Below are 22,002 nucleotides of genomic sequence, written 5' to 3' on the forward strand. Positions count from 1 at the left end.
AATAAGAAGATAAATTCAAAGCTTTACAAAGAAAAACACGAAACATTAATGAAATAATAAAAAGTCACAAATTCAAGAATTTGATCAAATAAAAAATAAAATAAAATATTTGTTTGAGAAATTGCTCAGCAGATTAATCGATATTTGTTGATGTAAACTGTTATAATAAGATTATTGATTAGAGCGGCTACACGTGCACGCGCAGAGAGAGAGAGAGGGGGGCGGTAGAGAGACCTCCGGTAGTGACGGAGGCTCTCCGTTACCGGGAAGTGTCGGATGGAGCTTTCGGTTTCGGGGTCCGTCGTTCAAAGAGAGCCGAGCCTCCGTTTATCAATCAGCTGATCGATCACTGATGCCTCCGCGCGCCGCCTCCCGGGAGGATGAGTCGGTAGGAGGCTAACGGCGAGCTAACGTTACCGGCCCGGTCTCTCATGTCTTTTCGTGTTTTCACGTCGTTAGCAGCGTTCAGCGGAGCCCTTACCGAACCGGTCCGGACCTCCAGCGGCTGTCGGTCGGTGCCCGGTTACCGGGAGGATGCAGCAGCTAGCCGCCGTTAGCTCCGCTGTTTATTTATATAGCCGTTATGTAAGAGCCCGATTAGCAGCGCGAGCTAACGTTAGCCTGCCGTGATGAATGACGCGCAACAAGAAATGTCTCCGGACTTCGTCCTGATGCGGCTCGTGTCCGCGGCGGAGTACGACCGGCTGGACGAGCCCGACGACCTGAGGTCCGGGAGCGGCGGGTTCGGGCCCGTGAAATCGGTGCTGGGTCACCGGAGCGGCGGGTTCGATGTGGACCCCGGCAGCCCCGCAGGAGGCCTCGGCTCGGCCTCCCCGCACTACAGCTCCCCGCTGCCCGGGAAAGGAGAGCTGGACGGCGGGCTGCTGCTGACGCAGGCCCCGCCGGGCTCCGAGGCGCCGCTGTCCCCGCCGCCGCCGGAGGACTTTGCCGTAGCGGCCCAGCGCTTTGTGGACTACCCGGGGCCGCACGGCTCGGGCGGGCACGGTTCGAGGGCGCAGCTGATGGTGTTTCAGAACCTGCTCCGATCCGGGGACCGGATCCTGGAGTGCGGACTGGAGCAGCCGCCCGGCTTCCTCCAGGAGGAAACGGAGAGACAGAGACAGCAGCTGGACTCTGGACCAGGTACCGGTCCCGGTAGCACAACAGCCGGCCCTGGGGGCGGGAAGGACCAGAACTCTAACTGCATCCCCTCTGCAGAGGAGAACCTGCAGCCGCAGCAGTCGCAGCTCCTCCAGTGGCATCCGGTCCTCACGCTGTCCAGGGGGTCTGACGGATCCCAAACTCCCCAGCAGGGTGTCCCGGTTCTGGACTCTGAGTCCGGGTCAGTCCTGTGCCACCGACATCGCCTTCTGACAGACCGACTGGCTAAATGGCCCCCCGGGCCTGCTGGACCAAGCCCTGCGTCTGGGCCTGCTGGAACCCAGGAAGAACTGCTCCGCCGGAGGGGAGGACCCGGTTCTGGCTCTGGCCCGGAGGCTGGGTCAGCTGGGTGAGGGGAGGGAGGGAGGAGGCGGTGAGATGGTGCTCCCCCTCCCTCGCTGCTCTTGTCACAGCGTTCTGTCCTCGGGGACGGGGGGGCCCGGCGAGGACCCGAGTGAGACCAGCGATGCCCTGCTGGTTCTGGAAGGTCTGGGTTCTGAAGAGGTGGGAAGGTTGGGGGAGGCAGGGGACCAGGATGTAGTGGACATGGGGGACGCTGAGAAAGGGGAGAGGGTGGGGGGAGTCAGTGGGGGGGCGGGAGCGGTGTTCTCCAGCGGGACTCTGAGTGGTCTGATGCGGCAGGTCCACAGACTGGCGGAGGAGGCCGGGGTCTGCACCGACCAGAACTGCCGGTCCTCACTGGCGGTCCTCGGTGCCGCGGTGTCCCTCCCCCCCGTCGCCAGCGGCACCAGCCCCTGCCCGTACCCCCCGGCCCCTCAGGCTGCAGCGACCCCTTGCAGTCTCCAGCTGTCCCCCGACCCTCTCCCGTCCTCCACCCCCGACCCGAGTCCCCGTCCCCCGCACCAGCACCAGTCCCGCTCCCAGCCCCAGAGCCGGGCCACCACCCCCAAACTTGGCGTGGCCTCGGGAGGAGCCGGCCGGTGCGCCTCCCCCTTGGTGGTCCTCGAGGGGGAGGCGGGAGGGGGGAGGGAGGGGGGAGAAGACGCCGCGAGGGAAGTCGAGGAAGGCCGGGTCCCTGAAGGTCCGGCTCAGCAAGCTGTTCAGAACCAAGAGTTCCAGCGGGGGGTCGGGGGGGCTGCTGGACAAGAGGCCGTCCCTGGCGTCGTCCACCTCGTCCGGGGGGAGTCTGCTGGACGTGTGGGGGTCCACCTGCAGCAACACGGACCAGGACAGCAGCAGGTAGGAGCCCCTCATCGATTATTAACATTCTGTTGATCGATTGGATGCTGAGATAAATCCAGCTCTAACAACAACAGGGGGTGGACAAAATAACAGGAACACCTTAAAGGACCGGTTCACTGGTTCTGGTTGTGAATGTTCCCTCATTGAAGTCGCTCAGCTGACCGGACCACGTTGCTGCAGAACAATGATTTAAATGTTCAGCTGTTTTTGTTTGAGTTGATTCATTTTAATGTAAAAGTTTTAACCTTTTTATTTATTCTTAAAGTTGTATTATTTTAATAACGTTAGCTTTACTCATGCGGCAGAAACTTTTATCGAAAGAGACGTACATTTGATTGTAGGTCAGAATCAGGGAACATTCTTGATGCGAAGCCTGTAGGTCATAACATAGGGAACAATCTCGAAGCGGCGCCTATAGGTCATAACTTAGGGAATCTTGTCTATGCAGTGCCTGTAGGTCAGAACTTGGGGAACACTGACATTATTTCTTCATGACTCATCAGGTGAGTTGTTCCTGAAGCGGCGGATGTGAGCAGGTGTGAGGCCTGAAGCCTGTCAGAGTTTCACCGTGTTAAGGTGTCAGTTAGAGGCGCTGTGATTGGCTCAGGTGCAGCAGGTGTCAGGTGACGCTGCCTCTCAGGTAACGTCTGTGATCCTGTGTTTGTCTCCAGGCTGCAGGTGTCCAGACCTCACAGTGCCTTCTCTCCGGTGCCCTTCACTCCTGCTTTCACCGGTAAGAGCTCGTGTGTGTGTGTGTGTGTGTGTGTGTGTGTTTGTGTGTGAGACACCAGGTGAGGTATTTTTACCTGACTTTGTCTCTCAGGTGTTTTAAGGAACACAGCAGCTTCAGTGCTGCTGAGATATCAGAGTTAAATCCACCTGAAAGCACGTTTGGATGGAAACACCTGTAGTAGTGCTGTAGTAGTACAGTGGCAGTGCTGTAGTAGTGCTGTAGTAGTACAGTGGTAGTGCAGTAGTAGTACAGTGGTAGTCCTGTAGTAGTACAGTGGTAGTCCTGTAGTAGTACAGTGGTAGTGCTGTGGTAGTGCTGTAGTAGTGCAGTAGTAGTACAGTGGTAGTCCTGTAGTAGTACAGTGGTAGTCCTGTAGTAGTACAGTAGTAGTGCTGTGGTAGTACAGTAGTAGTGCTGTAGTAGTACAGTGGTAGTACAGTGGTAGTGGTGTAGTAGTACAGTGGTAGTCCTGTAGTAGTACAGTGGTAGTCCTGTAGTAGTACAGTGGTAGTGCTGTAGAAATACAGTGGTAGTGCTGTAGTAGTGCTGTAGTAGTACAGTGGTAGTGCTGTAGAAATACAGTGGTAGTGCTGTAGTAGTGCTGTAGTAGTACAGTGGTAGTGGTGTAGTAGTACAGTGGTAGTGGTGTAGTAGTACAGTGGTAGTGGTGTAGTAGTACAGTGGTAGTGGTGTAGTAGTACAGTGGTAGTCCTGTAGTAGTACAGTGGTAGTGCTGTAGTAGTACAGTGGTAGTGCTGTAGTAGTACAGTGGTAGTGCTGTAGTAGTCCTGTAGTAGTACAGTGGTAGTCCTGTAGTAGCACAGTAGTAGTACAGTGGTAGTGCTGTAGAAGTACAGTGGTAGTGCTGTAGTAGTACAGTAGTAGTACATCAGTAGTGCTGTAGTAGTGCTGTAGTAGTACAGTAGTAGTACAATAGTAGTGCTGTAGAAGTACAGTGGTAGTGCTGTGGTAGTGCTGTAGTAGTGCTGTAGTAGTAAAGTGGTAGTGCTGTAGTAGTACAGTGGTAGTACAGTAGTAGTGCAGTAGTAGTACAGTAGTAGTACAGTGGTAGTGCTGTAGTAGTACAGTGGTAGTGCTGTAGTAGTACAGTAGTAGTGCTGTAGTAGTGCTGTAGTAGTACAGTAGTAGTACAGTGGTAGTACAGTAGTAGTACAGTGGTAGTGCTGTAGTAGTACAGTGGTAGTGCTGTAGTAGTGCTGTAGTAGTAAAGTGGTAGTGCTGTAGTAGTACAGTGGTAGTACAGTAGTAGTGCAGTAGTAGTACAGTAGTAGTACAGTGGTAGTGCTGTAGTAGTACAGTGGTAGTGCTGTAGTAGTACAGTAGTAGTGCTGTAGTAGTGCTGTAGTAGTACAGTAGTAGTACAGTGGTAGTACAGTAGTAGTACAGTGGTAGTGCTGTAGTAGTACAGTGGTAGTGCTGTAGTAGTGCTGTAGTAGTAAAGTGGTAGTGCTGTAGAAATACAGTGGTAGTGCTGTAGTAGTGCTGTAGTAGTAAAGTGGTAGTGCTGTAGAAGTACAGTGGTAGTGCTGTAGAAGTACAGTGGTAGTGCTGTAGAAATACAGTGGTAGTGCTGTAGAAATACAGTGGTAGTGCTGTAGTAGTACAGTGGTAGTGCTGTAGAAATACAGTGGTAGTGCTGTAGTAGTGCTGTAGTAGTACAGTGGTAGTGCTGTAGAAGTACAGTGGTAGTGCTGTAGTAGTACAGTGGTAGTGCTGTAGAAATACAGTAGTAGTGCTGTAGTAGTACAGTGGTAGTGCTGTAGTAGTCCTGTAGTAGTAGTACAGTGGTAGTCCTGTAGTAGTAGTACAGTGGTAGTCCTGTAGTAGTAGTACAGTGGTAGTCCTGTAGTAGTAGTACAGTGGTAGTCCTGTAGTAGTACAGTGGTAGTGCTGTGGTAGTGCTGTAGTAGTACAGTGGTAGTGCTTTAGTAGTACAGTACTAGTGCTGTAGTAGTACAGTGGTAGTGCTGTGGTAGTGCTGTGGTAGTACAGTGGTAGTACAGTGGTATTGCTGTGGTAGTGCTGTAGTAGCACAGTAGTAGTACATCAGTAGTGCTGTAGTAGTACAGTAGTAGTACAGTAGTAGTGCTGTAGTAGTACAGTGGTAGTGCTGTAGAAGTACAGTGGTAGTGCTGTAGTAGTTCAGTAGTGCTGTAGTAGTGCTGTAGTAGTACAGTAGTAGTACAGTAGTAGTGCTGTAGTAGTGCTGTAGTAGTAAAGTGGTAGTGCTGTAGTAGTACAGTGGTAGTGCTGTAGTAGTGCTGTAGTAGTAAAGTGGTAGTGCTGTAGTAGTACAGTGGTAGTGCTGTAGAAGTACAGTGGTAGTGCTGTAGTAGTACAGTGGTAGTGCTGTAGAAATACAGTGGTAGTGCTGTAGTAGTGCTGTAGTAGTACAGTGGTAGTGCTGTAGAAATACAGTAGTAGTGCTGTAGTAGTGCTGTAGTAGTACAGTGGTAGTGCTGTAGTAGTCCTGTAGTAGTAGTACAGTGGTAGTCCTGTAGTAGTAGTACAGTGGTAGTCCTGTAGTAGTAGTACAGTGGTAGTCCTGTAGTAGTACAGTGGTAGTGCTGTGGTAGTGTTGTGGTAGTACAGTGGTAGTACAGTGGTAGTACAGTGGTATTGCTGTGGTAGTGCTGTAGTAGTACAGTAGTAGTACAGTAGTAGTGCTGTAGTAGTACAGTGGTAGTGCTGTAGAAGTACAGTGGTAGTGCTGTAGTAGTGCTGTAGTAGTAAAGTGGTAGTGCTGTAGTAGTACAGTGGTAGTGCTGTAGAAGTACAGTGGTAGTGCTGTAGTAGTGCTGTAGTAGTACAGTGGTAGTGCTGTAGTAGTACAGTGGTAGTACAGTAGTAGTGCTGTAGTAATACAGTGGTAGTGCTGTAGAAGTACAGTGGTAGTGCTGTAGAAGTACAGTGGTAGTGCTGTAGTAGTACAGTGGTAGTACAGTAGTAGTGCAGTAGTAGTACAGTAGTAGTGCTGTGGTAGTGCTGTGGTAGTGCTGTAGTAGTACAGTAGTAGTGCAGTAGTAGTACAGTAGTGCAGTAGTAGTACAGTAGTAGTGCAGTAGTAGTACAGTGGTAGTGCTGTAGTAGTACAGTGGTAGTACAGTGGTAGTGCTGTGGTAGTGCTGTAGTAGTACAGTGGTAGTGCTGTAGTAGTGCTGTAGTAGTACAGTGGTAGTGCTGTAGTAGTACAGTAGTAGTACATCAGTAGTGCTGTAGTAGTACAGTAGTAGTAAAGTGGTAGTGCTGTAGTAGTACAGTGGTAGTGCTGTAGAAGTACAGTGGTAGTACAGTAGTAGTGCAGTAGTAGTACAGTGGTAGTCCTGTAGTAGTACAGTGGTAGTACAGTGGTAGTGCTGTAGTAGTACAGTGGTAGTGCTGTAGTAGTGCTGTAGTAGTACAGTAGTAGTACAGTGGTAGTGCTGTAGTAGTAAAGTGGTAGTGCTGTAGTAGTACAGTGGTAGTGCTGTGGTAGTACAGTGGTATTGCTGTCGTAGTGCTGTAGTAGCACAGTAGTAGTACAGTGGTAGTGCTGTAGAAGTACAGTGGTAGTGCTGTAGTAGTACAGTAGTAGTACATCAGTAGTGCTGTAGTAGTGCTGTAGTAGTACAGTAGTAGTACAGTGGTAGTGCTGTAGAAGTACAGTGGTAGTGCTGTAGTAGTGCTGTAGTAGTAAAGTGGTAGTGCTGTAGTAGTAAAGTGGTAGTGCTGTAGTAGTACAGTGGTAGTGCTGTAGTAGTAAAGTGGTAGTGCTGTAGTAGTACAGTGGTAGTACTGTAGTAGTACTGTAGTAGTACAGTGGTAGTGCTGTAGTAGTACAGTGGTAGTACAGTAGTAGTACAGTGGTAGTGCTGTAGTAGTGCTGTAGTAGTACAGTGGTAGTGCTGTAGTAGTACAGTGGTAGTGCTGTAGTAGTACAGTGGTAGTACAGTGGTAGTACAGTGGTAGTACAGTGGTAGTACAGTGGTAGTGCTGTAGTAGTACAGTGGTAGTGCTGTAGTAGTACAGTGGTAGTGCTGTAGTAGTACAGTGGTAGTACAGTGGTAGTGCTGTAGTAGTACAGTGGTAGTGCTGTAGTAGTACAGTGGTAGTGCTGTAGTAGTGCTGTAGTAGTACAGTGGTAGTACTGTAGTAGTACAGTGGTAGTGCTGTAGTAGTGCTGTAGTAGTGCTGTAGTAGTACTGTAGTAGTACAGTGGTAGTACTGTAGTAGTACAGTGGTAGTGCTGTAGTAGTACAGTGGTAGTACAGTGGTAGTGCTGTAGTAGTACAGTGGTTTTACAGTGGTAGTACAGTAGTAGTACAGTGGTAGTACAGTAGTAGTACAGTGGTAGTACTGTAGTAGTGCTGTAGTAGTACAGTGGTAGTGCTGTAGTAGTACAGTGGTAGTACAGTAGTAGTACAGTAGTAGTGCTGTAGTAGTACAGTAGTAGTGCTGTAGTAGTACAGTGGTAGTGCTGTAGTAGTACAGTGGTAGTACAGTGGTAGTGCTGTAGTAGAACAGTAGTAGTACAGTAGTAGTACAGTGGTAGTACAGTAGTAGTACAGTGGTAGTACAGTAGTAGTACAGTGGTAGTGCTGTAGTAGTGCTGTAGTAGAACAGTGGTAGTGCTGTAGTAGTACAGTGGTAGTACAGTAGTAGTACAGTGGTAGTGCTGTAGTAGTACAGTAGTAGTACAGTAGTAGTGCTGTAGTAGTACAGTAGTAGTGCTGTAGTAGTACAGTGGTAGTACAGTAGTAGTACAGTGGTAGTGCTGTAGTAGTACAGTGGTAGTGCTGTAGTAGTGCTGTAGTAGTACAGTGGTAGTACAGTAGTAGTACAGTGGTAGTGCTGTAGTAGTGCTGTAGTACAGTAGTAGTACAGTAGTAGTACAGTGGTAGTGCTGTAGTACAGTGGTAGTGCTGTAGTAGTACAGTGGTAGTACAGTGGTAGTACAGTAGTAGTGCTGTAGTAGAACAGTGGTAGTGCTGTAGTAGTACAGTGGTAGTACAGTAGTAGTACAGTAGTAGTGCTGTAGTAGAACAGTGGTAGTGCTGTAGTAGTACAGTAGTAGTACAGTAGTAGTACAGTGGTAGTACAGTAGTAGTACAGTGGTAGTGCTGTAGTAGTGCTGTAGTAGAACAGTGGTAGTGCTGTAGTAGTACAGTGGTAGTACAGTAGTAGTACAGTGGTAGTGCTGTAGTAGTACAGTAGTAGTACAGTAGTAGTGCTGTAGTAGTACAGTGGTAGTACAGTAGTAGTGCTGTAGTACAGTGTGTGTTACTGCTGAGCTCCTTCCTCATTTTACAGTTTTTTATCTGTTGTCATGGCGACCACGGTTAAACAGCAGAAATAGACCAATCACATGACAGAGGCGTGGCGACCGGGAACACTGCCGTTTCTTCTTCCTCTGTATTTCTTCTTCTTGTGCGTCTGAACACTAACACTTCTTCTTCTCTGCTAACACCTGCCTGTGTGTGTCCAGGTGAGACGGTGTCTCTGGTTGATGTGGATATTTCTCGGAGGGGGGGGAACTCTATTCACCCCCCGACCCCTCCCCCCCCGCCCAGACGGAGCCTCAGCCTGCTCGGTACTTTTCTCCTTCTTCTTCTTCTTTGTGTTGTCACTTCCTGTCTCCTGACCCCGCCCCCTGCAGGTGTGTCACTCAGGTGAAAGCTTCACGTCTTTCTGTCTCTTCTTGGTCTCCAGATGATTTCGGGGTTCCTCCTCAGCAGCAGGGTCCCTTCATGGAGCGCAGCGTGGGGGCCTCCATGCAGTCCCTGCCCCCCCGGCCGCTGGTCCTGCCCACCTCCCTCAGCACCATCCAGCACAGCCTGAGCCTCAACGGTGACACTGAGACACACACACTGAGACACACACACACACACTGAGACACACACACACACTGAGACACACACACTGAGACACACACACACACTGAGACACACACACACACACTGAGACACACACATACACACTGAGACACACACACACACACTGAGACACACACATACACACTGAGACACACACACACACTGACACACACACACTGAGACACACACATACACACTGAGACACACACACACACTGACACACACACACTGAGACACACACACACACTGACACACACACACTGAGACACACACACACACTGAGACACACACACTGAGACACACACACACACTGAGACACACACACACTGAGACACACACACACACACTGAGACACACACACACTGAGACACACACACTGAGACACACACACACTGACACACACACACTGACACACACACACTGAGACACACACACTGAGACACACACACACACTGAGACACACACACTGAGACACACACACACTGACACACACACTGAGACACACACACACACTGAGACACACACATACACACTGAGACACACACACACACTGAGACACACACACTGACACACACACACTGAGACACACACACACACTGAGACACACACACACTGAGACACACACACACACACTGAGACACACACACACTGAGACACACACACTGACACACACACACACTGAGACACACACACTGAGACACACACACACACTGAGACACACACACACACTGAGACACACACATACACACTGAGACACACACACACACACACACACTGAGACACACACACACTGAGACACACACATACACACTGAGACACACACATACACTGACACACACACACTGAGACACACACACTGACACACACACACACTGAGACACACACACTGACACACACACACACTGAGACACACACTGAGACACACACACACACACACACACACTGAGACACACTGAGACACACTGACACACACACACTGAGACACACACACACACACACACACACTGAGACACACTGAGACACACTGAGACACACACTGAGACACACACACACACACACACACACACTGAGACACACACACTGAGACACACACACACACACACACACAGAGACACACACACACAGAGACACACACACACACACACACACTGAGACACACACACACACTGAGACACACTGAGACACACACACACACCCACTGAGACACACACACACTGACACACACACTGAGACACACACACACACAGAGACACACACACTGAGACACACACACACTGAGACACACACACACTGACACACACACTGAGACACACACACACACACACAGAGACACACACACACTGAGACACACACACACACACACAGAGACACACACACACTGAGACACACACACACTGAGACACACACACAGACACACACACTGAGACACACACACACACACACAGAGACACACACACACTGAGACACACACACACACACACAGAGACACACACACACTGAGACACACACACACTGACACACACACACTGAGACACACACACTGACACACACACACACTGAGACACACACACTGAGACACACACACACTGACAAACACACTGAGACACACACACACACACTGAGACACACACACTGAGACACACACACTGAGACACACACACACACACACACACACACACACACACACACACACTGAGACACACACACACACACACACACTGAGACACACACACACACACACACACTGAGACACACACACACACACACACTGAGACACACACACACACACACTGACACACACACTGAGACACACACACACTGACACACACACTGAGACACACACACACTGACACACACAAGTTCCAGGTTCCAGGTTCCAGGTTTCAGGTGTGGCCCTGCAGGTAAGTGTCGGACTAACCGCCGCTTCCTGTGTGTTCAGACACCTTCTTGCGAGGATTACCAAGGCCGGTCCCTCTGCGTCCCGACGGGCAGCACCCCCCGCCCCGACTTGTCCCCCGCTGCCCCCTTGGGCGACCCGACGCCGGCAGCTTCGCCACCAGCCTCAGAGAGCTGGAGAAGGTACAGGCCCCGGGGCCACAGACACTTTGGATGAACTCGATTTATTGCTGAGGGTGCAGAGCTCACCTGTGTGTGTGTGTGTGTTTCAGTGTGGTTGGTACTGGGGCCCGATGAACTGGGAGGATGCTGAGATGAAACTGAAGGGGAAACCGGACGGGTCGTTTCTGGTCCGGGACAGTTCTGACCCGCGGTACATTCTGAGTCTGAGCTTCAGGTCGCAGGGGGTCACACACCACACACGCATGGAGCACTACAGAGGTAACACACGCATCACTTCCTGTGTCCCATACAGTATCTCTCAAAAGTGAGTCCACCCCTCACATTGTTGTGAATATCTGATTCTATCTTTTCATGTTTCAACACTGAAGAAATGACACTTTGCTACAGTGTAAAGTAGTGAGCGTGCAGCTTGTATAACAGTGTAAAGTAGTGAGCGTGCAGCTTGTATAACAGTGTAAAGTAGTGAGCGTACAGCTTGTATAACAGTGTAAAGTAGTGAACGTGCAGCTTGTATAACAGTGTAAAGTAGTGAGCGTACAGCTTGTATAACGGTGTAAAGTAGTGAGCGTGCAGCTTGTATAACGGTGTAAAGTAGTGAGCGTGCAGCTTGTATAACAGTGTAAAGTAGTGAGCGTACAGCTTGTATAACGGTGTAAAGTAGTGAGCGTGCAGCTTGTATAACGGTGTAAAGTAGTGAGCGTGCAGCTTGTATAACGGTGTAAAGTAGTGAGCGTGCAGCTTGTATAACGGTGTAAAGTAGTGAGCGTGCAGCTTGTATAACGGTGTAAAGTAGTGAGCGTGCAGCTTGTATAACAGTGTAAAGTAGTGAGCGTGCAGCTTGTATAACAGTGTATAGTAGTGAGCGTGCAGCTTGTATAACAGTGTATAGTAGTGAGCGTGCAGCTTGTATAACAGTGTATAGTAGTGAGCGCGCAGCTTGTATAACAGTGTATAGTAGTGAGCGTGCAGCTTGTATAACAGTGTAAAGTAGTGAGCGCGCAGCTTGTATAACAGTGTAACGTAGTGAGCGTGCAGCTTGTATAACAGCGTAAAGTAGTGAGCGTGCAGCTTGTATAACAGCGTAAAGTAGTGAGCGTGCAGCTTGTATAACAGCGTAAAGTAGTGAGCGTGCAGCTTGTATAACAGTGTAAAGTAGTGAGCGTGCAGCTTGTATAACAGTGTAAAGTAGTGAGCGTGCAGCTTGTATAACAGTGTATAGTAGTGAGCGCGCAGCTTGTATAACAGTGCAGCTTGTATAACAGTGTAAAGTAGTGAGCGCGCAGCTTGTATAACAGTGCAGCTTGTATAACAGTGTAAAGTAGTGAGCGTGCAGCTTGTATAACAGTGTAAAGTAGTGAGCGTACAGCTTGTATAACAGTGTAAAGTAGTGAGAGTACAGCTTGTATAACAGTGTAAAGTAGTGAGCGTGCAGCTTGTATAACAGTGCAGCTTGTATAACAGTGTAAAGTAGTGAGCGTACAGCTTGTATAACAGTGTAAAGTAGTGAGAGTACAGCTTGTATAACAGTGTAAAGTAGTGAGCGTGCAGCTTGTATAACAGTGCAGCTTGTATAACAGTGTAAAGTAGTGAGCGTGCAGCTTGTATAACAGCTTGTGAACACTGAAAGCTGTTTGACATGTTAACCGTCTCCTCTGTCTCCTCCTGCAGGTACGTTCAGCCTCTGGTGTCACCCTAAGTTTGAGGATCGCTGTCACTCTGTGGTGGAGTTCATTGAACGAGCTATCATGCACTCCAAGAACGGGAAGTTCCTCTACTTCCTGCGCTCCAGAGTCCCCGGTAACCAACCATGTCTACCCCTGTCTGGCTCCACCTGTCTGTCTGCCTCCACCTGTTTTTACCTGTGTGTGCCTGAAAGCTCAGAACAAATCATTTAAAAATCAAACCGAACTGAAAATCATTTGATCAATGTTTTTATTAATTAAATGTAAAACTAAAAATAGGTAAATGTTCTAAAAGACGAGAACCGTCCTCGTGGAAGTCGGGTTTCTCAGAAACTCGTCTGTTTGGTTTTATTCTGACAAAGGTTCACTTCCTCCTTCTTCTGTTCTTGTGAGGAAGCACAAGTTTAAAGTTTTTTTTCTGCTTTCTACCTGCGTTCATGTGTGGTCCAGGTCTGCCCCCGACCCCTGTCCAGCTCCTGTACCCGGTCTCCAGGTTCAGCAGCGTTAAATCTCTGCAGCATCTCTGTCGCTTCTGCATCAGACAGCTGGTCCGAATAGACCACATCCAGGAGCTGCCGCTGCCCACGTGAGTACACGCCGGTGCACGTAGACTCATGTTGGATGATGAAACATTATCAGGACATTAGTGACAGCAGTGAGTTCACTGCCAGAGTTTGGTCCAATCAGTCGGTAACATTTGGGCTAGAAGAGCTGCACAGTTATTATTTTAGCGGAGGGCCAAAGAATCAAGAATATTTTGTTACTGGTTTAAAAGAGAAAAATAACACTACTTTATTAATCATGCACAGTGCAGCCTAATGATTCATTCACACAACAAAGAATCAGTTTGTCCTTTTTCAGAGATTTTAATATACATTTTTCATTTGGTTTCGCAGCACCTTTAGCACCATCACAGACATTTTGTGATTTCATTTTCCCATTAAAGTGCTGTTTGCTTCTGCATGTTTAAAAACACAAAGACGGGGAGGGGCTTGTTGCAGATAGTGATTGGTGTTTACTGTAGCCAATAGCTTGACGGTGCGTTACACCCCCCCCCACCCCGTCATGTAGACTGTGGACTGGTTCAGCTCTCAGTGCTTAGACACTGCGACAGCCTCCGAAACCCACAGAGGCCAATTTTGACGACAGGGAATACAAGACCGCGGTGGTTTTTTGCACCCCGGGGCTGACTCGTCTAATAAAGGACAGCTAGCATCGCGGCTAACCGAGCTAACTAGCTACAGATACAGTTAGCGGTTTAGCAAAAAGTAAATGTATCTGTCCGTCAACAAAACCTGTAAATCACCGCAGCACTATATTCCCTGTTGGTCGGTCCCATTCATGTATACTGGGAGGCTGCTGAGCGCAGGTTTGTTGCACGCACACTCGCTCCCGTTCTGGGGCGCCGCTCGCTGACATTATCCTGGCCTGAAAACCTCTAGTGCTTGAGTAACAGGTGTCACGTTAAACACAAAACACTCCCCAGGTGCTCCGAGCTCTCAGTCCGGCCTGAGACAGCTATGACCACGAGGCTAACTGAGCTAATTATATACCAGCAGCTAGTTAGCCGCGGTCAGGCAGCGAGGCAGCTAACAGAGCTGCTGTCAGCTGCGTGTTTGAGCCACAGAACTAAAACTGATAGATTGTTCACTGTAGCGCCATAGTAACGATCTCCTGAAAAGGCAGATCATGGAGACATTTTAATCGTCCACGATCAAATATCGTAATATCGCCCACCCCTAGCGTCGAGTCACTGCAGGAGTATAAATCCAGCGCCCCTTCTGTGCTTCTGATTGGCTGTCGCCTTTTTCCACCAGTGAGTTTTAGGGAAAATGCACACAGGTAAAGACGCAGCCAAGACAAAATCTTAGTCGGCAGATTTTTGGGCACAGACTCAGTTTAACATGTCAGTGTTAGTTTAGCCTGTTAGCATGCTAACATTAGCGTAAACACAGCTGAGGCTGATGGGAATGTCTGTAGTTCTGCAGGTGACAAAAACACCTGACGTTTTTTCTGCTTGATACAAAAGGAAAACTCTCCATGAAAATAACTTCGTTACTGAGCTACAGGATACACGCTGCTGGAAACGGACTGACCCGATAGAGGGGACGGAATCGATTTTCGCTGTTCTAGTTGTTTTCCTTCCAAAAACAGCGGCGCCTTGTGTCAACAGAGACCGACTGGCGAGCTCTAAGTTTCATTTCTGTCGTCAGATTGAAGTACAGAAGAAGAGTTTGCTTTGGCGGTCTTTATTGGCCTCTGCTGGCGACCCGTAGGAGCTACAGAGACTTCCATGATTTGTCTGGATTCGTCTCGTCTCGGCGAACAAAAGAAGATCAGCCCTGTAGGATGTTCTGTTCTCAAGCTGTGGCCTGTAAAGCATGGGAGTGCTTTTATCAATATTTCTTTTCCTGGAAATAGGTGTTAGGGTTCATGTAAACAGGCTCTGCATGCACAGCGAACCACCAATCACATTACTGATCAGTTTATCTGTGTTTGTCACAGACAGGGTTTGATAACGTGGTGCAGCCCTGCTTCCACCACACGCTGTGTTTCACACGCTGTCGCTCTCTCTGCAGGCCTCTGATCTCCTACCTGAGGAAGTTTTATTACTACGACCCCGAGGAGGAGATCCACCCGTCCCTGAAGGAGAGGGGGCCGGAGCCCAGCAGCCAGCCGGGGGTCCAGCCTCAAACGTAGCACTGGAGCCTGAGAGGACAACGTGAGTCCGCCGCCGCCGCCATTTACTAACTAATTCAGGAGTTTCTCGGTGGAGTTTGGAGTCAGGGTGGGTGTTAGCTTAGCTTAGCATAAAGACTGGAAACAGGGGGAAACAGCTAGCCTGGCGCTGTGCAGCTTCTAAAGCTAACTGATGAACACGTTACATCCTGTGGCTTTATGGTCACCGATTTAGCCCTGAGACAGGAAGTGATGTCACGTTTGTGACGCGGGTAATAAATATTGATCAGTGTGAGTTTATGGTGTGATGTTGAAACAAGTTTAAAAAGTAAACCGTGTTTCTGTTGGCCTTCCGTGCTGCACGAAGCCGGCTGGAGGTCGCGCAAAAACCAAGGGAAGTCACCTGAGCGCACCTGGTGGCACAACTGGAGGCCCTCAGGTAGCGCGGTGCCTCCATCCGTCCGGCTGGTGGAGGCCCCAGCAGATGCTCTACCTCCCCCTGTTAGTCTGAGCAGCTATTTGAGGAACTTGAAATGTGTTTAAAGATTTACGTCTTCAGGAGGAACCAATGAGCTCGCAGCTGAGAGCCGCAGACACGAAGTCAGGCAGGCTCATGTTGATCTTTGGATCAATAATAATGATTAATAAACTTCCTTTCTTTCTTTCTTCCCTCCAGTTATTTTCTTTTCTCAGTTTTTTTCTTCGGTTCTTTTGGACACTCGGTCGCTGAAGGACGTTCAAACACTCAAACTGGACTCAGCCAATCAGCTCCCTGCGCTCAGTCCTGAATCCGGGCGGGTTTCAGATGATCCACCTTCCTCTGAGCACTCTGATTGGCTTGGGGGAGGTACATGGGGATGTGGAGACTCCGCCTCTCTTTTGATGTCATCACTGAGCAGCCGGACTAAGGGAAACGTGACATGGCGGTTAGCGTCCTCGCTAACCGCCATGTTAGCGGGGACACGTCGTGTCGCCTCTGGGATCCTTCAACTTCCAGCTGAACATGAAGAGATTTCACTTCAGATGTCTTTATACTCAGTTTAATCTACAGGACGACCAACTCAAACTCTTACTGGAGCTTTCAACCGTGCTAACAAAACCTACCAGGAGGAAGTTTATTCGCTCGCACAGGTGAAGTGAACGAGCTCGGAGGCGGCGTCATTGTTAAACCTGAAGGCCGGATCGCACCGGAGAGCAGCAGCCACACGTCTTTGAGAAGTTGGCGCTGCTAGTTAGAACTACTGTAGCTGGAGAGCTAACGTGCTAGCCAGCTGGGAAGATGTTAGCGGCTCCAGAAGTGTGTTAGCTCGGTGGCTAACGTGATGCTAAGTGTATTAAGCGTGAGGTCATAGTTATCCAAGGAAGACGTTTCGTCCCTCATCCGGGAGGAAGCCGCTGAGATGAAGGACGAAACGTCTTCGAGTATCTTCAACCAGGTCCAGCTGTTATTGATTTTATCCTACCTTTGTTTTCTTCCATGTTGGACTCTCCGGCTCTCCGTCCAATCAGAGCTTGGCGCTGTCTTGTTATTGGTCTCTGAGTTGGGCCGGACACAAAGCCTGCGAGCGCGTTTCCTTCCCCTCTGCGAGTGAATACACTGATTTTGGGATTTAAACGCTGGTGATGAGGTCTGACCTTCAACCGGACTAATCTAATCTGCTCCACGTCAGCTCCCAGAGAACCCTGGGTAAAAACACGCCTGGTTATTCTGGTTGTACGCAGCAGGATGTGGGCTGAACCACGCTGGTGATTTTTCACAAAGCCATGCTGTTCCGTGGCAGAGCTGCCTGGGGCTGAACGATCTAGATTGAGATTAATTTGACGGAAATTATGATTTCATCTAAATTTGATAGAAAAACATATTAAACTGATGGCAGTGAGATTCTTGAGGTGATTGATACCAAACAGATGTTTTCTTAACTCTGTAGAATATGATGTGCAGCCCAGCACGTCTCTGCAACAATACTCGACAACATTTGGATTAACCTGTTCGGCCCTACAGCTCCCTGAATCTAAACGTCTCCCAGCTGAAAACTCAAAATCCCTGGGAGCCATTTTCAGATTTAGCAACTTCAGAAAGTGCTGTTGGACTCCAGAGTGTTGGATCTCACCTCCAGGTCCATTTAGTGGCAGTTCTGGAGCTTTCCAATGGGTCAAACCATCTTCCTCGGCAGACAGAGCTGCCTGGTTAAACTCACCCACACACCGACACCGATGGCAGCGAGCTGCTGGCTGCTGGACCGCCATCGGGGGCAGGTTGGAGATCAGAGTCCTGACCGAGGACATGTGGACCTGAGGAGCCGGGGATCGAACCCCCAACACAAAGTAGTCGTGGCCTGTAGATTCTTTTCTGAGCACTTTAAGGACTTTGGCTTGAAAGCTGAGATTGGGAACAGCAGGTAAACACCAAGTAATCTCACCACGAGGTCCGTTTAGTAGCTGCTCTGCTCTAACAACAAGTCTTTGGATGAAACTCCCTGCAGCTTGGTGTTAAACCTCGAGATCGTCCTTAGGGCTGGGCCAAAAATGTTGTCACGATAAAAACATTTCACATCTTTTGACATCGGTAATTATCACGATAAATGTCAAGTCTTTATTCCTTTCAAGTTTAAAGGCAGATTTTTGCTCCTGACTGAAAATTGAAGAAACCAGATGGTTAATTATGTGATTAAACTTTTCTTTATGGTCAGAATGTTGACGCCAAACAGAGGATCACTCCACAAGTCAGAGGTAGAACATTCAAAACTATTATGATAAAATCTTTTCAACAAATATGATTAGAAAGTCTTTTTTCAGTCCCTTTTCCTCAACAAAATAAATATATTAATAGAAAGTGCTAATTTGTTTGTGATTCAAATGAATGAAACCAAATATTTATTGACGATATATTAAACATTTATTATATTGATTATTGAGGAAAATTAAATTGCAGTAAGCATCATTATTGTTTTATTGCCCAGCCCTGCGATGAATTGTACCTGAAGTGCTCTGAAAAAACAAAACGTGAACATCTAAATTCACACGACAACTGGCCAAACTCTGAATCCAGGACTGAACGGACCTCGAGGTGAGAAACTGCTGCTTCTGAAGTCAAGAATGAACTTTGTTCTCAACTCAGTGAACCGTTTTAATTTAATGTCCTCATTGTTCACTTGGGTTTGATCAGGTTGGTGCTTGTTGGACCTTTTTATCTGCCGTACCGGTCCACACCGGAGTGTCTTTAAACGCTGCATACTTGACATGTTAACAGAGTTACTGTGAGCTTATGTTGAGGTTATTTATCAGATGCTAAGAATGTTTCTGTCTGATACCTTTTTATTAGAGTTCTGTTAGCAGACCCGACCCAAACCATCAGTAGAGCCTCAAAGAGAGAGCATCATGTGACTCCTGCTGATGAAATGTCATTGATCAGGGAGGAGGATCATCAAGATCACAGCTTGACTCCCAACTTGATGTTCTTGCTAGTTAGCATTAGCCAACGGTAGCGATAACTTGCCCCAGCAAAAGCAAGAAGGACCGAGTAGTTTTACATCAGCTAACGTTAGCTAACACTGCTGGGAAATTGTTTAAGTTTCTCGGCATGTGTTAGCTTCTTGTAAGCTGCTAACTGGTCGTTGCTCCATTATGCTGGAGGACGCAGTATTTTAGGCACTTAAAGATTGAGTTCCTGGTCAGATGTGATGGTCTGAGTTTTTCCGAGATCTTCAGGCCCGTCTACACGATTCTTCCAACATCAGACAACTTCAACGCACCGCCCTATAATGGTATAAAACTAAAATACAGCTTCCGGTCTCGGCGTAGGGTTCGGGTCCTAAAGATGCTGGTTCAGCCGGGTTCGGGTCTCTTGCAGAACTCTAACTTGTAGTCTCTCGTTCCCTCTTTGAATCTAAAGCAGCACAGAACTGATTCGTGTCTAGTTTTTGTCAACGTTTTTTCCAAAGTAGAGCAGGAACATCATCAGGGTGAATGTGCAGCAGGAAGAACCCTGTGATGTTCATGTTCCACCAGTTACTGTAAAAACAATCCTCCACACTGGTGAGGAAGTCGGGATCCCAGAGGCGACCGGCCGCAGGCTGCTGTGGCGACATTACCAAAAAATGAACAAAAGAAGCAGCTAATGTGACGACTACTGAACGTTTCCTCGATGGACTGATTTATTCAGGCGCTGGTTCTGAGTAAGTTCTGGCCCAGCAGAGACTGGGAACACTGGAGCCGGGACACTTCCATGATGTCAAAACAGTGGGGGGGGTTGGGGTCATTGAATGCAGCACACTGAAGGACTGGACACCTGCTGAGATGGACTGAACGGTGGAGCAGTAACCTGTCGTCTTCGGTGCAGAGCTGTGGTTTTTGTGCAGTCAGCTGTTAATAAACAGTGTGGGCGGGGCTAATGTGTGTTTGCAATGTTTACTGTCTTTTACTTTTTGATTGGCAGGCGACCCTGCTGGGCTTCAAAGGGTTTTTTATGCATCCAGAGAGCTTCTATAAACCAGACCAGGCTTCTAATTGAGACCTGCGTTTATGGGTAGGCGTCTGTTTGGGACTCTGCTTTTACAGTTTTACAGTATTTGCTCTGATATTGAACAATTTCAAACCATAACCAGTCTTAGTTGCCAGAGCTTCATCACACCAGGCTCTCTCATGTCTGGAGGCAGGTTTAGCAGCATGCTAGCAGCTCTGTGAGGCTAAACTAGCTGCTGACCTCACCATGCTAACACGATGAGGCAGATGGGATAGAGAGCCAGAGTCACTCGCTTCAGCTTCCGGCCCATGGGACCTTATTTCGGGAAAAATATGTACGCTAGTCAACGGTGAGAGACAACTTATCTTTTTATCCTGTTAGAATTGAGCCCTGAGTTACACACATGTTTGTCAATTTTAAACAATAATTTTTGAAAGTCAAGAAAGTCGCAGTTTGTCATAAATCAGTAAAGTTACATGTCGTTTTGTGTGAAACCCGTTCAACGAACTACATCTCGTCTCACACAGTATACGGCAACATGTTAGTGCGGTAATGTTAGCTAACGTTCGTTGCCTTCTTGCTGCTAGCTAGATAACTCAGCTGTGTTCCACGTAGAAATATATCTCACCTGATGTGTTTAATCCAACGACTCTGTCCTTTTATAACATCATCCTCTCATCTAAGTTTTTTGTCGTTAGCTTCAGTAACGTTAGCTTGAGTCATTGACGTCACACACGCGACTTTTGGGTTTGTGGTCTTTGTAATTATGTATTTTCACAGTCTGATACCTCAACAGTTTTACAACAAATTGTGACTTTCTTGACACTTAAATTGACAAACATCATGTGTGTAATTCAGGGCACAATTCAAACGGGATAAAAATATTTGTTGTCCCTCGCCGTTGACTACCGTACAGTATTTTATCGATCAAGGTCCCATGGTGGTCCACTGGAAGGGGAGGGACTTAGGCTCTCTATTGTCGTCATAATGTCGCCTGACCACTTCTGGAAAAGCCCCCTTGTGTCGACGACGCTGCTGTTCAGACAATATTATTCATGTTACCTGTGCAGGTGGATTACAGGTGAGTCTGCTGCCTCTACAGGTGAGTTAATGGTGTCAGAGAGATCCTGCTGAATTTGATCACAGTAAAATGATCGATCACAGAATGTCATTTTGTCGCTCTGTGATCTGACAGCCTGTAGTTACTGTAATAAACGCCGCCACGATGTTTCCACGGCACGCTCTTTCTAAAGGCCAGTTTATACTTCGTCCAGTCTGTGCGGTAGCGTTCTGCGTAGTCACGCTGTCAAGAGCGTTTATAATTGAGTGTTGACGTCTGCGTCATTCTGCAATTACATTTGCAATATCTGTTCTGCTGTAGCAACGTTTACACACAAAGCCGGCGACGGGCGTGAAACCTCCTTTAGAGCACAAGATAAAAGCCGGACGAAGGTAAAACACAAAGACTGATAAAAGTTTGTATACAGATTTTAAAAAAGTATCTAAAATAATGTTTGCAGCATAAACAAAGTGTTCTTCAGAGACATAAAAACTTTAACATTTCATTTTGTTTTAGGGAGCAAACTGCCCATTAAACGATGACGTCAGTCTCTTAATATTTCACCTTTTCTCTCGATCTGTGGAAAAGGTGAATGTGCAGAAAGTTTTGAACGCGAGTCAGAGATGAGTTTCAAGTTACATCTGGCCCCGGTCTCCCCTACAGATCGGCTTCCACGTGGATTCTTTTTTTCATGAATTAATAAAATACCAAAACAAAACTTTCTTCAGTTGAGTTAAAACAGGTCTTGTCTGATAGTATATACAATCTCAGTTTTTAATATGTGGTAATGTTGATGCTGCAGGAGGAATAATAAGTGAAACATTGGGTTTGATTAAAAGCACGATGAAGAGTTCAAATTTATCTCTACAGCAACTTTTTAAAACAACCATAATCAATCAGGATACACGAACAAATACACAAAGCAAAGACAGCAGAAAGGTCAAAGTGTCAAAACTCAAATTGTAAGCTAAAGAATAGAGGTCGGTGTTTCTGCAGCTCTTATTTGAGTAAGTAAATTATTGCAGAGAGCCTGAACGGCTCGGACATCTTTTTATTTTTTAACCTGAATC

General features: G+C 47.8%; 1 protein-coding gene across 1 annotated transcript; it reads left to right on the forward strand.

Moving 5' to 3' along the window:
- Window positions 1–207: 207 nt before the first annotated feature.
- Window positions 208–19,801, forward strand: LOC119896598 (suppressor of cytokine signaling 7-like). The gene is given in 12 exon segments (XM_038710085.1): window positions 208–1,394; window positions 1,396–2,142; window positions 2,144–2,361; window positions 3,036–3,097; window positions 8,583–8,687; window positions 8,807–8,944; window positions 10,910–11,049; window positions 11,139–11,307; window positions 12,718–12,846; window positions 13,182–13,317; window positions 15,311–15,453; window positions 16,087–19,801. Coding segments are annotated over 11 exon segments (2,730 nt in total). The 5' UTR covers window positions 208–629; the 3' UTR covers window positions 15,432–15,453; window positions 16,087–19,801.
- Window positions 19,802–22,002: the final 2,201 nt, after the last annotated feature.

This window comes from Micropterus salmoides, unplaced genomic scaffold, assembly GCF_014851395.1.
Source record: "Micropterus salmoides isolate LMB-PRFRI ecotype aquatic unplaced genomic scaffold, ASM1485139v1 Ms_hic_scaffold_10, whole genome shotgun sequence".
Taxonomy (NCBI): domain Eukaryota; kingdom Metazoa; phylum Chordata; class Actinopteri; order Centrarchiformes; family Centrarchidae; genus Micropterus; species Micropterus salmoides.